This window comes from Cibotium barometz, chromosome 20 (assembly GCF_041138505.1).
Source record: "Cibotium barometz isolate CiBa-2024 chromosome 20, ASM4113850v1, whole genome shotgun sequence".
Lineage (NCBI taxonomy): Eukaryota > Viridiplantae > Streptophyta > Polypodiopsida > Cyatheales > Cibotiaceae > Cibotium > Cibotium barometz.
In genome coordinates this window covers 20197068-20215948 of record NC_141065.1, presented here as the reverse complement: position 1 = coordinate 20215948, position 18881 = coordinate 20197068, and the positions used below count along the sequence as shown (strand labels likewise).

The window sequence follows — 18881 nt, the reverse complement described above, 5'->3', positions numbered from 1 at the left end:
TCAACAAATCAAGCATTGCTGAATTTGCGATTTCACTCTGCCCATCTGTTTGTGGGTGATATGCAAAAGAGAAATTGAGTTTGGTTTCCATACTATCAAATAGAGCGCGCCAAAAGAGACTAGTGGTGCGAGGATCACGGTCCCCCACAATTGTCTTTGGCATGCCATGATCCTTGAAGATTTGGGCCAAAAATATTTTCACCATATGCTCTGTCTTTATGGTCTTCTATACTGGAATGAAATGTGCCTGTTTATTGAACCTGTCCACAATAGTCCAAATAGCAGCATTTCCTTGTTGTGTTTTTGGAAGATCCATGATAAAATCCATGGCGATACTTTCCCAAGGTGGATTCGGAATCGGCAACGGTTGAAGCAACCCTGGAGTCTTATGCCTGTCAAATTTTACCTTCTCGCAAACCAGACATTGGCGTAGATAATCATCAATGTATTTACGCATCTGAGGCCAAAAGAAATACTTCTCCAAAGCTTGCGTAGTGGCAAGAATTTCCCTATGCCCTGCATAAGGTGGTGTATGGCATTCCTCCAACACCTTTTGCCTTAAATTTTATGCACACAAAGGCGATTGTGCATCATCAGATACCCATCACGTATGGAATAGTTTGGGGCTGGTATACCATGCGGTAAATCAGCCCATATATGTTGAAAATCATCATCTATGTGATACGCATCACGCATATTTGAGAGATCTTGACGATAGGCCACGGTAATAGCATGAACTTGAGGCCTTTGGGAAAGCGCATCAGTCACTACATTCTTCTCTTCGGGAAATTTTCCCATCTCATATGCTTTTCAGACTTTGGTGATCCGTCTTAACGGTAAATTCAGCTCCTAGCAAGTATGGCTTCCACATTGTGAGAGCTTGAATCACTGCTTAAAGCTCTTTCTCATAAAAGTGGAGTTTTGCATGTTGCAACCAGCGGCTTTCGTATGCTATAGCATGTCCTTCTTGGTTTAATACTGCATCGACACAATCTCCACATGCATCATATTCAACGGAGAATGGTTTATGCAAATCTGGCACAATTAGAACCGACTCTCTTGACTGATCGAATGCAAACCACACTCAAACGTTCTTTTCTTCTCTTCATGGAGTGCCATGAAAGGAGTAATTTTCAGCAATACCTTCCAATATTTGGTGATGTAAGTGTGCACTGACACCCCATCTTCCTGCTTTAGCCAATCCCATTCTTTACGCACATTTTTAGCAAAGTTTGGGTGGTAGGAATTGAGCATAAAACTAAGTTTAAATTCAGCCCATGTGCGAGCAGCACTACGATCCAAAAGTTTGGCCATCCACCAATCACTAGTTGTTTCTTTTAGATGCATACCCACATGCCTCAGTTTAGACTTCTCTGAGAAGTCTTCGTTGCAAAAAGCAATTTCAAATTGCCGAACAAAAGCAAGAGCTTTGGTAATTTCCATCTTTCCAAAGAAATTTTCAAATTTGACGTCCTTATTCCCTAACTTGAACTCTTTAGCTTTCTTCTTTGAGTGAGGTTTGCCATGCTCATCAGTTTTAGCATTGGGGGATTCATGTCGAGTCCTCTTTCCACTATCCTGAGCGGTACTTGTAGATCGAGTGGAATCAGCATGACGGGAATGCTCTCGGTGTGGAACAATATGATGAGGATGAGATATAGCCCCTTTTGAATCACCTGAATCTGCATGTGCTTCCAAGGGAGAAGTCCTCCTTCCATTGAAGTCCTCGGATACATCCTTTCATCCTCTTAGATAAGACATGGCCAATTCACGAGGATCCTTATATCCTATCTCTGTTGCCATAGCCTCAAAGGCTGCATCATTTGGATAAATTTTTCTTTTTGTACTCAAAACTTTTTGCACATCAGGATCTTTTCTCAAAGATCGCCACTCTGCTCTCATTGATATCGTCTAACTTGGTGCCTCAAGGCCTCCAACTTAGACCTTACATCAACCGGATTTGTATGTGCAATACCAATATTCCCTTCTGCAAATGCCCTCTCCTGCTCAAAAGGACTATGAGCAGTTCCAACAGATCCTTCAGCATGTGCCCTCTCCTACTCAAGAGGCTTAGTGTGAGTACTCATCTGTTCTGTATGCTAAGCCAAATTTTCTGTATGCCCAAAAATCGTCCTTTCTCAACAGAGAAGGAAACCATTGCTCTAATACCAATGTCACAGGCGGGTGTGTGCATACAAAAACTAATGGCCAAGGCCCAAAACACAGCATACATTCAGCATCCATCACATCATGAGCATGTATGAATACATCTGTCATAGGCATCATAAACATATACATCTTGAAATTACATGAGATAATCTTGCACGACACAACACTAGGGGCTGAAGTTGGGCCACCCCCTCCTTGAGGTATCTTTATTACCAACAGAATGTTCTCTTCTACAAGATGCAGGTGCCCTAGAGATATACTCCTCCGCTAGCAAACAAAGAAAAAGAAGCCCTCGGTCACCAACCAAGGTAAAGCGGTTACCAACTGCTCTCCAAGAAAAACAAGTCCTCGGTCACCAGCTAGGGCAAAGCAGTCACCAACTGCCTTCCAGTGAAACCAAGCCCTCGGTCACCAACCAGGGCAAAACAGTCACCAACTGCTCTCTTGGTTACACGGCTGTCCACACAGTTGTTCGAACAACCAGCCATGTTTCAAGCTTCTTGGCTACCCGAAGGTTCCACCAAATCTTACATGAGTTCTCTTAGGCTCATCTAGGACAACATCGTGTAGGCCTTCTTGACTGGAAATCTGCCTGCTGTCTGTCCAACAGCCCCAAACAGGCCCAAAACAGCACTTCGGCCGTGTTTGGGGCTTCTTGATGGTGTGGCTATGTTGGGCAATCCATTGTGACACCTTGGGATGGTCTGTCTGACCGGAACAGTCCGGTGTGGGCAGCCGTGGTGGCTACCTTCCTGCACACTTTTCTTTACATGCTTTTCTCCAAACTAAGGTTTAAAACCTCAATAATGTGTAATGTCCAAAATCTCTTGGGTGCTCAAAATAATAATGAGTGTGAATGTTTTTACTCATGAGGGGCCAGTTAATAAAAAGTCCGGCCTCTAGTAATAAACATGTCCCCCACCATTATAAATAATAATGTGAACGCACATAATAATGTGGTTTAAGCCTATTTTCCACTCAATGGCCCTTCCTGTGAGTCCCATGACCTGTAGAGTACACGCCCTCCATATCCACAGCTTGAATTGTGTTTATAGGCACCCACCAAGATGTCGAGGGTGCATGAAATTCACATATGGATAACCTCCTATTCCCAAAGCTTGTTCGAAAGTTCATAAATCCAGTAAATCTCATAAAGTATTGGTAAATGCTTGTAAATCTTGTAAATCCTAGAAATGGTGACATCACCCCCCTTTTCTTAAACTGTTGTCCTCAATTGTAAGAGCAGTCATATCATTCAAGAGTCCAAAACCATAACCTCTGTAAGATCCAAAAGTCCAAGATCATCAAGTCCTCCATAAATCAAGAGTCCTCAACATCGTCAAAACACTTCCCGGAGAACTGATCATGCTGAAAAGTGACCAATGAAAACCATGTCTCCACAAGACGAAACCGTATTCCTAGAAAACAAATCTTGGGACCCATGATGCCAATCCATAAATCCTTAGATGGATCCATATTCCCAGAAGATAAATCCAAGAATCCATAGTGCAAATCCAGAAATCTGTATACCGTACAGGGAACTCCATCTGTCCATGGAGAAGATCTGTAATCCAAAGGAAGTCCATCTGACCATGGAGAAGATCTGTAATCCAAAGGAAGTCCATCTGACCATGAAGAAAATTTATAGTACAAACTCAAGTACAAGTACAAGAGTCACCTGTGTCTCAAGACTGGTAGCCAAATCAAAGGCTAAGCTAGACTAGCCAATGCAGCATCTCAAATACCCGAACATGGGCACAAGAAGCCAATCTCAAAAGTGCAATCTCTTGCAAATCTCTCATGAGCTCGTGACAAGGTTTGGTTGGCAGTCAAGTGAAAGGCAGCCAAGAAGCTCTCCAGTAACCTCCACCTGGCGTGTAGCGCGAATAAGGTCACCCGGCCTCAAGCCCATAGCCAAGGCTGTCCACCCAAGAGGCGAGAAGTCAGCCCAAAGTGAACGGCCAAAGCCATATCCCAAAAGCAGGAATAGCAAGTACACATGGAATAATTGCAACTACACTAGGTACAAAGGTACAAATGATACATCAACCGGTACAAAAGGGTACTATGGGTAACCTCCACTCCACACATGGCCATGTTGATGATGAAGGCCATGAGAAGGATGCTTTAGAACTGTATAACAACCTGTTTATGATTTTAGGGCGAGCGAATCTTCCAAAAAGAAGTTTAAGGGTTTTTACCCAGTTTGTACAAGCTGTTCGTACAACATTCCATACACACTCGTACAAATCCGTACATCACATCCACATGTCCATACAGCACATTTATACATGTCCGTACAGTTAGGATTAGGGTTTGGTTGTACAATAGCAAGAGAAATCAGATCTAGGAGAACCTTATGCTCGAATTGCCGCCAACACCTTGGAGTGCATGCGTTGAAGATATGTTGAAGGAGGAGATTGATTTGCTTCAATGCAGGTGGTGGGCAGCTTTTTTTCCCATGAGTCAAGTCTCCACGCTTTTCTTCATATTTTTGTTTGGTCTTTGCTTTTGTTTAAACTAAGTACGTGAAAAACTAAGGTAAGACAATAATATTTAAAAAAGGTTCGGGTTTCTACTTACCACTTGCAAAACCCATAGCTCAAATTGAACCATAAGGTTAGTTTTTCCTGCCACACGGATTTTGGAGCGTCCATGAACATGCAGACAATCTATGTATGAATTTAGGTGTTGTCCATGCCCAAAAATGGTATACTTACAATTTATTTGTTAAGCAACAGACAACATGGCATGAATGGTAATCTTCATCTTCCAGAGCTTTCTACAGTCCAATCTTTTCTGGCTGGCCATGGCATTACTATGACCAACTCACCCAAACATAGCTCAGTTGACCGGAATATACTGACATAGTTCACCCAAACGTATGGGCATCACACAAGCATATGGGAATCACTCAAATATATGAGCATGGTACTCCCAAAGATATGGGGTTTGGCACCTCCAATAATGGAGTTCACCCAAACTTGCGGGAAAGATTATTTCCTTGGTTACACATGGTGACAAGCAATCTTGTGCTATTCCAAGAAGGCATCCATTGTCTTGAGAAATCTACGGTCACGGCTGGTGACATTATTAGACTAGATGAGTGAAATAGTATGCCCATGATGTCTTTGTGCTCTTATTTGCCTCTGTACATTTATCCCTTGGAATCTGTCAAGCTGTCAAGGCCTCAATAATCTTCCAAGCTGAGGCTACTGCCCTTGATGTGCTGTATATGGAGAATCAGGAACCTTTGTCGAAACCAAAGTTTGGACCTTTTCATGAATAACATATGGGGCAGAGTCTGTTAGATTGCCCTTATAGAACATCTAGGTCTTCTTTTGTCTGCTTAATAGAGGGTTAAGTATAAGATCCTGCAAGTTGTATTCTTTACATTTTGAACTTTTCTTTCTTAAGTTAGAATACACTAATATATGCGATGTATTGCCTAGTGGGTTGACATCATTCCACATTTTGGTGTTTGGACTAATCAATTGAATTTCTCTTGTTGTGTTTCAATTTTTGCAGCGGCAGCATCAGTTGGATGAGTTTTCTGATAGTAATGAGAATGATAGAAGAACAAGGGCTCGGCATGAGGCTGACCATATTGAATCCGGGAATTTGGACTTGAATGCTGTGCCCAAAGGGTTTGATTTGAATGCTCCAATGATTGAAGAGCTTGAAGATTCGGAAATCAAAAATATCAAAACGAATTCACAACTGGGGTTGGACATCCACACAGGCCAAGAAAGTCAGAAAAGTTTACATGAGCAGCAGCATGAAAGTCAAGCCACTTCATCAATTTCATATCGGCAATTGGATCCTGTATCCACACAATTGTTGACTGTAAAAAAGCTTGTTTCCTGTCTTCAGCAAAGCTTATATAGCCACTAAGTTTTTGCACTTCAAGCTGTTTGTAATAGAGATTTGTGCTGGTGTGTTGATTGATTGCTTTGATTGTTTTCTAATCCGCACAATGCTTTGCCTTAATCAACTGCAAATCAGGTAACGGCGCTTGGTATTACTGAAGGTTTGTCCTTTTTCAATCCTTCTATGTTCTTGTGTGTAGCTTTCGCTCTGCAGTCTGAATCAATTACAATCTTGTATGATGGCAGATTTAGATATTCTCTATGCTGTTTGGAGTGCATATGAATGTCACGATATAGGAACAATAGATTCTATCCTGGCTGGAGCTTGTGAAGAACTTGCAAAAAGTCCTTTCAATTGCAGTAGATACCATTATTTGATTTGTATTTATGTTTCAAAGAAGCTTCCAGAAGTGTTCTCCTTGCAGAAGACATTCAAGGTCAATTTCTTTATTCAATTAGTTACTAGTTTACAATTCTGTTTTGAAGCTTGTGGATGTGGCTTTGCTGGATGATTGGCTGCGGTTGCTGGTACGTGCAATTGATTTTTTGGATACACATTGCTGGATCAACTTACAGGTTGTTATGAGCTTTTTCAGCTCCGGTAACTTTCACATGGTTGCAAAGAAGCATTTGCTGCTGCCTGTGCTTGCATCTAAGCTGCTGTTGAGAGCTTTTGAACTCGTATCTCAGTGGCCTTTGGACTTTGTTAGGGTAAGAAGCCAACATCTTTTGAAAGTTTGGACTTTACCCGTTTGAGAAAATAGTGATAAGTGTGAAAATTGAGAAGATCGTTTCCTCTGTCATTTTAAAGTGCTAGTGTAATGGTTTGTGCATATCAATCTCTGATTTTGTATGTGGCTCTGTTTGCAGATCTATCTGGAAGATGCTGTTGGCCTTCGTGGGTGGATTGACCATGACGGATGCAAAGATTTTGTTGCAAATATAGTGACAGCTTTTTGTGATGCACCTATGGTATGCTTTTAAATTGGGCCAGGGTTGAAACTAATGACATTGACGCCTTGCATCGAAATTGCTTGCTCTCAGACGTTTACATGTTCAAAAAAATCTATACACACAATTTCTACTTTTTCTATTTCTATATTGGTCAGGATTAACACTGATCCTCGGAAGCATTGGTTTATAGATCCCCTTTCCCACATGGCCACTAGTTTGCATGTGAAACTTTAGTTATTGTGGTGGGTGCCTCCTTGAGGATCTGCACTGGCACCCAGGAGAGTGGGGGAGGATAGATGCCTTGAAAAACTTTCATGTTATTTCTTCTAACTAGAGTGTCAGAAATGGTTGCCGCACTCAGCTTTAGCTCTTCCAATTGGTCCTCATGAGGTTGCCTCATCGTAAAATTATCAATGATCATATTCTAGAGGTGGACGGTTTTCATTTTGAAGAGATCCCCTTTGCGGTTAATAAGGTTTTGGTACTGTTAAGAACCACCATCATATTCTTGAGTGGCTGTGTCACAAGTTTGTTTCACCTTTGAGCATTCTTTTTTTATATAAAGGACCCTCATTTTATGTATTCTATAGCCAAAAGAAATTTCCATTTTGGAGACTGGGAAGAAACAAGAAGAATGATACGTGCTAGTCTCACATGGATTATCCTCATGCATGAGATGAATGAGCCATGATGGGATTTCTAGTTAGGGTTTTGCAGAAGAATCATTTTTTGTTGTGAGCCCTGGTTTATATAGGCAAAAGTAGGACCCCTATATCTCCAATCTACACAACGTTTGCAAGCCTTTTGGGAGCAAACAAGTGAGAGAAGATCAGTCTTGAAGAGTAGTAGATACGCACCCTATGATCACAAAGAGATCTCATGAATACCATGAGATCTCGTGAAGACCCTATGATCTCAGTCTTGAAGAGTAGTAGATACACACAACCCTATGATCACAAAGAGATCTCATGAAGACCATGAATATGAGCCATAAAAATAGGCTTCCATTAGGTGTAAGTATCTCTCACCAAGTGTTTCACATCTCACTAAGGACCTTTTTCCCTAAGGCAAGGCACCAAGGTTTTCAACCTTAATCTCAGCTTAAAGGTTTATCAAACCTTACAGCATGGTGCAGTCATTGCAAGCTTGTACAAGAAAGATTCTTTTGGTAATAAAATACCATAAGAGGGTGGTGTACCTATCTTTGACCCGTAGTGCAGTGTTTATGGTCTGATAATGGTGTGGTTTGATTTTTCATGCTTAAGCGTGTTTATTAACTTAGTGGTTAAGTGCCCCAAGATACAGGCTCCTCGTTACAGTGGGAGAGGATGCATGCTGCTAGGTAGGACAACTCGACACTAGCCTAGTTTCAGGCTGCAACATGTGGTCATCCTCGCAGTGCAAGTACCTGTAGATCCCCTCCTCTGTTGCAAAATTGAGGTGGGAGAAGACGAAGAGATGAGACTCCCTCGCCTTTGCCCTCTAGGAACTAACTGGCTCTCCGTAGCAATAGTAATCCAGCTCCATTCTCGCAATGACCAAGCTTGACATTTGTGATGTAAAGGTCTCACAGCTGGGAGAAGCCAATGCGGATAGTGGCAGAAATTGTAACATTGTTCCACTCCTTGTAGGAAGCCACACTTTACAAGAAGGAGAAGACAATGGTTCCTATATCATGATTTAGTATATGACTAGGCATATTTCGAGGGGGCTACCACATAGACAAAAAAGGAGCTCGTCTCAAGAAGAAGGGGGGGGGGGTGCGCACACTTCAAAAGAGTGAAGTCCACTCGGTGCTGCATGATCTACATGACTCCAGAAAGAGAGATGAGACAGATGAGGAGGCAATGATCATCCCCACGTGATTAGAGAAGCGATGGATCAATTAACACCTGACAGTTTTGTCAGATCAAGAAAGACGGGCAAGTGAGAGGTGCAGAAACTGAGGTAGCTGGCAGCAGCAAAGGAGTGGGTGAGGTGGAAGGGGTGGAAGGAGGGGAGGGGAGGCGGAGGGGGAGCACAGGGAGAGGGAATGGGATAGCATGAAGAGGCCTCCACAATGACGGAACAAGAGACCTCCTCCATCGGGGGTGGGCTGCTATGTTGCCAGAAGCGGCGGGGGTGTGGTGTGATGTTCTGTGGGCCTCCTTTGGGCCTGCAAGGGTGGCCAACTATCCTAACTACTGAATCCCAGGATGCTCAGAAAGTATATCCAGTGATAACGTGCCCCCCTGGATCAAGCGTGCCTCCACCCCGCTGGCGACAACTTAGGGTTTTCCATTCCTTTTCTCAAAGGGTGTCTGTTGTCACTGTTGCTCATGCTAAGGGGGATGGGGGTCCTTGTTGAAAATTAGGCATATGCTATCAAGCATCTTAAGGTAGCTTATGATATAGGAACCATCTCTAAATGCTGTAAGGTTAAATGGCTGAGTAAAATTAATTATTACTTTGTATAACCTTAGTGGAATCCCCTCAATACTAGGTTTCATCGCATTGATTTAGAGAGGTGGAGAGAATGTAAGGAAGGTACAGTAAATTGTGGAGATTGGGCGCTCTCTTTGGGAGGCCTATTTTCTGTACACTCTCACTCGCTTGTATAGGGCTTTGTGATAATGAGAACTACATGTTGCCTTCATGGAAATCCGTTGTTGTCTTGATCATTAGCTTATTCTTTTGCCATTTAATGTGAGGAGATTTGTTCTTGATTAAGCTTGTGTTAATATTTCTTCGAGTATTGTTTTATAGTAGCCCATCATGATCCTGTGCTCTCCCATTTTGCATCCTATCAATGGCATCTCTAACCATATATATATATATATATATACCTAGATGAATCCAGGAACATGCCCGAATTCACCTTTTAGGAAAGTGCATGTTATATACTCATGGTAGTCAACCCGCAAGACTATATAACTATCAACTCCATTATGCATAGTATGGACTAGATACTACAACATCCCCACTAACGTCATCAGCCCAATAGTGGGTGTAAAACTTTGTATCAAGATATGCTCTCACACACACACACACACACACACACACACACACACAAGAGCATATATTCACACAAAGGCTTTTGTACTGAGTTTTTGTCAAACCTCCGGAGATGCAAGGCAGACTCAATCATAATGAGGCCTAGCACTAAGGGAAGCAGCAAATAGAAAGAATTAGTACAGCAAATAAGTAGTTGATAGGGCAAATGCACCGCCAAAGAAAGAAAAGCACAATATCAAGTGGCCGCAACTCGAACGAAAAATTCACAATGTGAAATTCGCATGTCCACTAATACGGCTGAATTATATACCTAGATGAATCTAGGAACATGAATCTAGGAACATGCCCAAATTCACCTTTTAGGAACGTGCATGTTATATACTCACGGTAGTCGACCCACAAGACTATATAACTGTCAACTCTATTATGCATAGTATGGACTAGATCTATGACAACCCCACTAACGTCATCAGTGCCCAATAGTGGGTGTAGAACTCTGTATCATGATATGCTCTCACACACGCACTCCACACACACACACACACACACACACATACGAGCATATATTCACACAGAGGTCTTCGTACTGAGTTTCTGTCAAACCTCCAGAGATGTAGGGCAGACTCGGCCATAATGAAGTCTAGCACTAAGAGAAGTACCAAATAGAAAGAATTAGTACAGAAAATAAGTAGTTGATAGGGTAAATGCACTGCCAAAGATAGAAGGAAAAAGCACAATATCAACTGGCCACAACTCAGACGAAAAATTCACAATGGAAAATCTGCATGTTCGCTAATACGGTTGAATAATATACCTAGATGAATCCAGGAACATGCCCAAATTCACCTTTTAGGAACGTGCATGTTATATACTCATGGTAGTCGACCCACAAGACTACATAACTATCAACTCCATTATGCATAGTATGGACTAGATACTATGACATCCCTACTAATGTCATCAGTGCCCAATAGTGGGTGTAAAACTCTATATCAAGATATGCTCTTACACACACACACACACACACACACACACACACACACACACACACATAAGAGCATATAGTCACACAAAGGCCTTCGTACTGAGTTTCTGTCAAACCTGTGGAGATGTAGGGCACACTCAACCATAATGAAGCCTAGCACTAAGGGAAGTAGCAAATAGAAAGAATTAGTACAGCAACTAAGTAGTTGATAGGGCAAATGCACCGCCAAAGATAGAAAGAAAAAGCACAATATCAACTAGCCGCAACTCGGACGAAAAATTCACAATGTGAAATCTGCATGTTTGCTAATACAGCTGAATTATATACCTAGATGAATCTAGGAACATGCCCAAATTTACATTTTAGGAACGTGCTTGTTACATACTCATGGTAGTCAACCCACAAGACTATATAACTATCAACTCCATTATGCATAGTATGGACTAGATACTACGACATCCCCACTAACATCATCAATGCCCAATAGTGGGTGTAGAACTCTGTATCAAGATATGCGAAGTCTTTAATAAAATGATCGATACCACACTTCATATATATGAAAGTGTAGGCATTACATTGGTCTGAGCTGTGATTGGCTCTCACACACGCACTTCACACACACACACGAGCATATATTCACACAGAGGCCTTCGTACTGAGTTTCTGTCAAACCTCCGGAGTTGCAGGGCAGACTCGGCCATAATGAAGCCTAGCACTAAGGGAAGTAGCAAATAGAAAGAATTAATATAGCAAATAAGTAGTTGATAGGGCAAATGCACCGCCAAAGATAGAAAGAATAAGCACAATATCAACTGGCCGTAACTTAGACGAAAAATTCACAATGTGAAATTTGCATGTCCGCTAATACGGCTGAATTATATACCTAGATGAATCTAGGAACATGCCCAAATTCACCTTTTAGGAACGTGCATGTTATATACTCACGGTAGTCGACCCACAAGACTATATAACTGTCAACTCTATTATGCTTAGTATGGACTAGATCTATGACAACCCCACTAACGTCATCAGTGCCCAATAGTGGGTGTAGAACTCTGTATCATGATATGCTCTCACACACGCACTCCACACACACACACACACACACACACACACACACACACATACGAGCATATATTCACACAGAGGTCTTCGTACTGAGTTTCTGTCAAACCTCCAGAGATGTAGGGCAGACTCGGCCATAATGAAGTCTAGCACTAAGAGAAGTACCAAATAGAAAGAATTAGTACAGAAAATAAGTAGTTGATAGGGTAAATGCACTGCCAAAGATAGAAGGAAAAAGCACAATATCAACTGGCCACAACTCAGACGAAAAATTCACAATGGAAAATCTGCATGTTCGCTAATACGGTTGAATTATATACCTAGATGAATCCAGGAACATGCCCAAATTCACCTTTTAGGAACGTGCATGTTGTATACTCATGGTAGTCGACCCACAAGACTACATAACTATCAACTCCATTATGCATAGTATGGACTAGATACTATGACATCCCCACTAATGTCATCAGTGCCCAATAGTGGGTGTAAAACTCTATATCAAGATATGCTCTTACACACACACACACACACACACACACATAAGAGCATATAGTCACACAAAGGCCTTCGTATTGAGTTTCTGTCAAACCTCAGGAGATACAGGGCAGACTCAGTCATAATGAAGCCTAGCACTAAGGGAAGTAGCAAATAGAAAGAATCAGTACAACAATTAAGTAGTTGATAGGGCAAATGCACCACCAAAGATAGAAAGAAAAAGCACAATATCAACTGGCCGCAACTCGGACGAAAAATTCACAATGTGAAATTTGCATGTAGGCTAATACGGCTGGATTATATACGGCTAACCATACTCAAGTGGAAGGAGGAATGCGGGGTGGCGAGGCTGAGGTGGGTGAGGGAGAGGTGGCTGTCCGGGGACGTGGTAAAAGGGGGGCGGCATAGGTATGCCAAGTGTCGGGCGAGGTAATTGGAGTCGGTGTGTGATGATTCTGGAAGAGCCTCTAGGCCTTCTTGCAGTCCCGTCCCAAAAACATCTTGTATAGCTCCTGCTCAAGTGTGGCTAGATAGGCACGCTTCTTTCTCCGTGTGAGGCGCCGGAAGATCACTCGTGCCTGCTGGTGAGTGGTGGAGCTCAAAGCAGTCTCTCGCTGCAGGCGGGCACGGGTCTTTCAACATTCCTCATCATACCAAGTGTTTTGTGGAACAGTCCCATCCCCATCTCTGGCGGTTGGGAGTGGCTCTGGTGTGTGGAAAGGCGGCTGCGCAGATGTGTGAAGGGAGGCTGCAAGCTGTGTGGTAAGCTCATCAAGTGGGATGTGTGGGCCGTGGTTGTAGATGATGGGGAAGATGTGATTAGAGTAGACTGAGGAGGTCTCCCTGGTGAGGTGATATCTCAGGTGGTGATGGCTTGGTAAGGTAGGTGGATGAGTGGTGTAGTGGCATGTGAGGGAGAAGGCTAGGTAGGCATGATCAGCTGCCACACCAATGGGGTGGGGTGAGATGGTGAAGTCTGAAATGAGCGGTATAGACCCATCAAGTACTCCACTGTATTGGCCTCATGTCTGAAGGGGTAGCAGGTGAAGGAGCTGGAACCAGGACACTGGGCTAGGCCATTGTAAATGACTAGTCCATGAGCCCCACCAAGGGCGAGAAAGTACTCCCCGTAGTATGTGTAGGTCTCCATGTCCTGTGATGTCTACTCCAGATCCATGCCCACAATGTCTATCTCCTAATACATGGAATCATCTTTCTTGAAGAGGGGTGCCTGTGCACTAGCTGTACTTGCATTGAAGTCTCCAGGAGGATATCCCCTAGGTTTGAGAATCTCATAATATCATCATATAGTGGCAGGTACGGGGACTCCCCACTGGTGGCATATCTGGATGTAGATGGTGCAAAGTAGCACACCGCAAGGTAGATGTCACGGGTTCTGTGTGCTGATCCTCACCCATATGAATTGTGCATCCTCATCCTGTCTAATCACCTGTATCACATGCTGTAGCTCCTCCCTGTAGAGTATGGCCACTCCTCCCGAGCCTCTAGTGCCTCCTACTCTACGGGATTGTGGAAGGTGGACGGACTCCCATCTATATCCCCTCACCTCAAGGAGCCGGCTCCTCTGGCATTGGTGTGTCTCTATGTAAAGGATCATGTCACGCCCTCTAAATGTGTCCTCAAACAAACCCACATCTGTCTGCAGAGCTCCGTTGCAGTTCCAGATCGTGATCTCTAGTGTGGTCTCATAGGTCGCGCACTGTCATGTAAAGCACCGCTCCGTAATAATCACGCGCCCATCTCTGTAGACTGCCCTTTTCCCGGCTTTCAGGGCCTCCATCACTTAAACCATGCCCACCCGTCTGTTGTGCACTCCACCTGCATGGGTGTGAGGTCATCTCCTAGGCTTCCATGAAGGGGGGGGGCGCCTAGTATTCCCATTTGTTTGCATAAGGCTTCACCATCCTCCATCGGTGAGCCTTCTGCCTTCAGCCCTGTGATCCTCACATCGAGGGCCTTCTGCTTGCGACGCTTGTCCTCCTCAAGTGTGGATGTCATGATAGTGTTGGTGTGTTTTGCTTCTTGACAACCTCTGTCCATTCCTTTCGCACCTCTTGTTTGATGACATTTGTCCATCCCTTCTCGAGTTCCTTCCTTGTAAGTTGTCGAGGCCTTCGTGGAGTTGGGTTCTGAGGTCTTCAACCTCTGAAAGTAGAGACGGGCTGATTTCCCCCTCTTCCTTTTTAAGATCCTGAATTGCTTCCGCGAATTTCTGGGCCTCTTCTTTATGCTCTTGGGAGGCTTGTTTGAGAGCTGAAATCTCTTGCTCAAGGGTTTCCACTTGCTTGCCATGTTGTTTTCTCATCTTTGCCATCTCCTCTGGGAGCTTAGCTGTCTCTTTCTCTTGTTGGTCATCTTGGAACACCAAGATGTCCCTGATGGCTTTTAGCACATCTTTGATAAGAGTTCCCCGGCTGTTGGGATCTGAACTCGCGTTTGCTTGGGCGTCTAGCTTGTCCATCGCTTTCTTTAAATCTCCCTGTAATCCATCCTATTTGTTGGATTGAGTCATGATTCTGTGTCCTTCGTCTGAGCGATGCACGAAGTCGAGAGGGGGAGGCCTTTCACATTTTGCAGCTCTAAGAGAATCCCGTTGGGGCCAATGGGGGCTGCCCTGCTGTCTTGGGGCAGGCTGGAGCTGAGGCGGGGGCAGGAAAAGGGTGCAGGTGGGCTGGGGCGAGAGTAAGAGACTTGATTGCACGACTCAAATATGATTTGATTAGATGTTGTGAAGCTTACACCAAGTACATGCCTTTTGTAGGTTTAGAACCTTATCTTTTGACTCACATATCACACTCACATATAACTTATCTTATCCAGTTATAAGGGGTGTTCACACCTAAGTAGGTGTTCACACACACATATACATGAATAAGGCTACTCACACATACATATAGGGTGGACACACATACATACGAACACATGACCCTCTGGGGGCAGTATACACATGGACACAAGTGGATACACATGTGAACACATAAACACGGGTACATACGTGAAGCTCTAAATACCCAATAGCTTCGCCCCAGGATGGATTGTGATAACTCACCATCCAAACCCACACCCAAGACTCTCAGAGTGGAGGGCAGTTTTGACAGTTCTACCTCCCACCGCTCTTGGATATGCGGATTGTCTCATGGAACATATTCAGGGTTTGGGTGGACCACAATGCTTGACGAGGCATGGGATCCTCAGAGAGGAGATTCCATAGTTGCATTCCGTACTCATACTCATCCGGTTGGTATTTTCAATTCGTACGGTATTGGTACCATGCTTTCCGTACCTGTACTTAAAAAAAAGTTTAAACTGACTAGTCACTAATAACTACTAGTGAATACATGGTATGTAGGTTGATGTTGAGGAGCTTCAGCGTCACAATCAATAGCATGCCGAGGAGAGCGACGTAGTACGTGATGAGCAGGAGGAGATATACAGACTTCTTCACAGAGAGCTCGAGGGCATTGATAGACGACTCTCTTGAGCCGAAGAAGAGAGGGAAGTGGTCATGATTAGAAAAAGTTTAAAGTGACTAGTCACTAATAACCACTAGTGAATACATGGTATGTAGGTTGATGTTGAGGAGCTTCAGCGTCACAATCAATAGCATGCCAAGGAGAGCGACATAGTACGTGATGAGCAGGAGGAGATATACAGACAACTTCACAGAGAGCTTGAGGGCATTGATAGACGAGTCACTCGAGCTCAGTCTTGAGCTCTCACGACCACTTCCCTCTGTTCTTGAGCTCACCAGAGTCGTCCTTTCACCTCTAAAGGCACTAGGGTGTATACTCGTCGTGCACATTCGAGAGGGAGAGCCACCAAAGTGACCGGTAGAGGCGATCCAAAGCACCGGATGCAGACTCTTCCAAAGGAGAGACCTAGAACCTCTACCTTTACTAGCGGCTAGTCTTGTACTTTGGTGATTTATGATTAAACATGAATGATGTCATATTTTTTTGTGCCCGCCATATAGCTATTGGCGTTTGTACTAGGATTTCAAGTTTAATAGAACTTCATGTTGTATGCTCACTGCTCATTTGATATTTATAGAGCATAGATGTTTGAATTTCAATTTGTTTTTGCATAATTTTGTGAACCAATGTTGCTAAACTATGAATGGTTTATATAGATATTTTATTATATATACATTATTTCAAAAAAGTTAACGTACTTAAAGTACTTATCCTGATGCATACTTAACGTACTCGTACGCATACTATACCATACCACACCATACCTAAAGTATGCAACCACTATGGGAGCTTCACAGAGCCGTAGTCAGTGGGCCTATTGACACACTCTTCCTTCAAGAGTACCATCTCTCTGTTGGATCAGAGGACTCCTAGCTGTGGAGGCTATGGAGGCTGTGGCAAGAACGCCATGGCAAGATGAAGCTGTACGAGAGAGGGAGAGAAATGAAATGAAATGAAATGTTATATTAACGTCTTCAAAAGGCCATAATGACCTATGAGACCAAAAAGTTACATCATGGTGGATCTGATACAATGTCTGGATAAAAAAACCAAAAAATGAAAAATAAAGATGATACTACTGGCACCTAGAAAATGAAACTGGAACTGGAAGGTAAACAAATATAGTGAGGGGGGGGGTACGCTATGGAGGTGAGTGGAGTACAGTGAGGGGATACAATATCATGTGGGACGGGAGGTACGCTATGGAGGTGCCTCCATCTCATAATATGTGCCGCATGGGACGCTGGCGGATCTCCTCAATATCCTTTGTGGTCAGCACCCTAATTGGGTGTCCCGCATGTCTCGCAAGAATAATCCAAATCCGCCGCTGCAACCTCCGTCTATGCTGGGATGCCCTCCTCCGTAGTCGTGGGCGTCTGGACCACCCAACCTCAGTCGCCCGATCAATCAGTGTACCGCTGGTGTGGGCGGTATCCATGTCCTGCTGCTGCTGTGGTCCATCTGGCGCAGTGATGGCTGGACTAAAGAAGTCTGTAATGTGCCTCTGAGTCTGGCTCTCTGTGCGCCTAAGCAAGCTATCTCTATATCTCCGCAGCTCAAGCAAGAACAATCCCAAACACCTCTGGTCCTTGTACCCCATGACTCTGGAAAGTGGTCCAAAACCCTCTCTCAATAAATAGCGGAAACGACCACGTATCTCATAGTATGCAGTACAATGGCATATATAATGTAGCTCTGTCTCTGGCTCCCCATGGCATACTCGACATATCCTGGCCTCAGCTGGTATACCTCTATATCGGCCAATCTCAATCTCAAGCCGGTGTGAGGATGTGCGAATCTGACCAATAGCACATCGTACTGCATGAGACAAGTGTACATCCATGTAACTGGGTCTGATCACAAAACCATCTGCTGTGAGCTGAAGAAAATGCTCTTTAGAAAGCCATCTTCGTGCAGCTCCTCAGTCGGCTGTATCCATGTCCTCCTAATGTCCAGCTGAACTAAATCCTGACGGATGAGTCTGGTAATCTCTGTCCGTGTGAGAGTGAGAGAGGGTGCCTCCAGAGAATACTGGAAGGGAGGCAATCTGTCCATGCTAAAACCATGTGCCTGGAACCAAGATGTCATCTGTCCATACCAACAAGCCGTGTCTCTCTGTAAAGCTAACTGTCGGGAGGACTCAAGGGCGAGGCGTGCATATCTGTCTCGGGGGAGATCCCACAAGCCATGTATGTAGGAGACTGATCTCGTAAGAGCCTCAATCAGGTCAGCAAACAAGAGACAACCATCGGGCTCCACACATGCAAGCCGGAGTCGGGACACAAAGGCCGGCTGCGTAGGGAAGCCGCCATGGGTTTGGTTGAGCCGCCTCTTTACTTGCCACCCTAGGCGGCCGGGTTGAGCGGCGGTGGGAGGCCTATGGATAAGGCCGCTGGTGGCACCGAACGGGAGAAGGCACGCCACCAAAACACAAGCGCACTTCACAGAAGGTACTGGAACGCGAAGATGGGCGACAACTTGTTGATGGTGGTGCAGTGCACAGACGACCCCACAGCTCTGATACGAATGTTGGATCAGCGCCTATGGAGGCTTCTATACTACAGCCATCGTGACTATGACAATGATGGAGATATGGAGAAAGAAAGAAAGATATCTTAGGTGTCCACTAAAGACCCAATGGGCATATGAGACCAAAGTGATACAATAATGTCCATGGCATATCTCATTATGGAATGGAAGATAAAACAGAAAGAAAACATAAACATAGTTATCTCACTTGGGTGATACAAAACTGTCCATGGAAACTCATCATGGAAATACTAAGAACATAGAAACATGAGAGCAGCATCAGCTCCGAGTAGATGGTATACCACAAAATACAATTTTGCTTAATGA

General features: G+C 44.0%; 1 protein-coding gene across 3 annotated transcripts in view; it reads left to right on the top strand.

The window, feature by feature from the left end:
- The window catches only part of LOC147627645 (uncharacterized), a 154450-nt gene that overhangs the window by 5715 nt on the left and 129854 nt on the right, over nt 1–18881 (top strand). For 2 of the 3 annotated variants that reach the window (XM_086814564.1, XM_086814563.1), the window contains exons 2-6: nt 5698–5994; nt 6175–6199; nt 6285–6475; nt 6615–6749; nt 6909–7010. In XM_086814564.1, the coding sequence (XP_086670690.1) occupies nt 5698–5994; nt 6175–6199; nt 6285–6475; nt 6615–6749; nt 6909–7010 (750 nt within the window). The remainder of the gene's footprint in view (nt 1–5697; nt 5995–6174; nt 6200–6284; nt 6476–6614; nt 6750–6908; nt 7011–18881) is intronic. The other variant, XM_086814565.1, reaches the window with a different exon arrangement.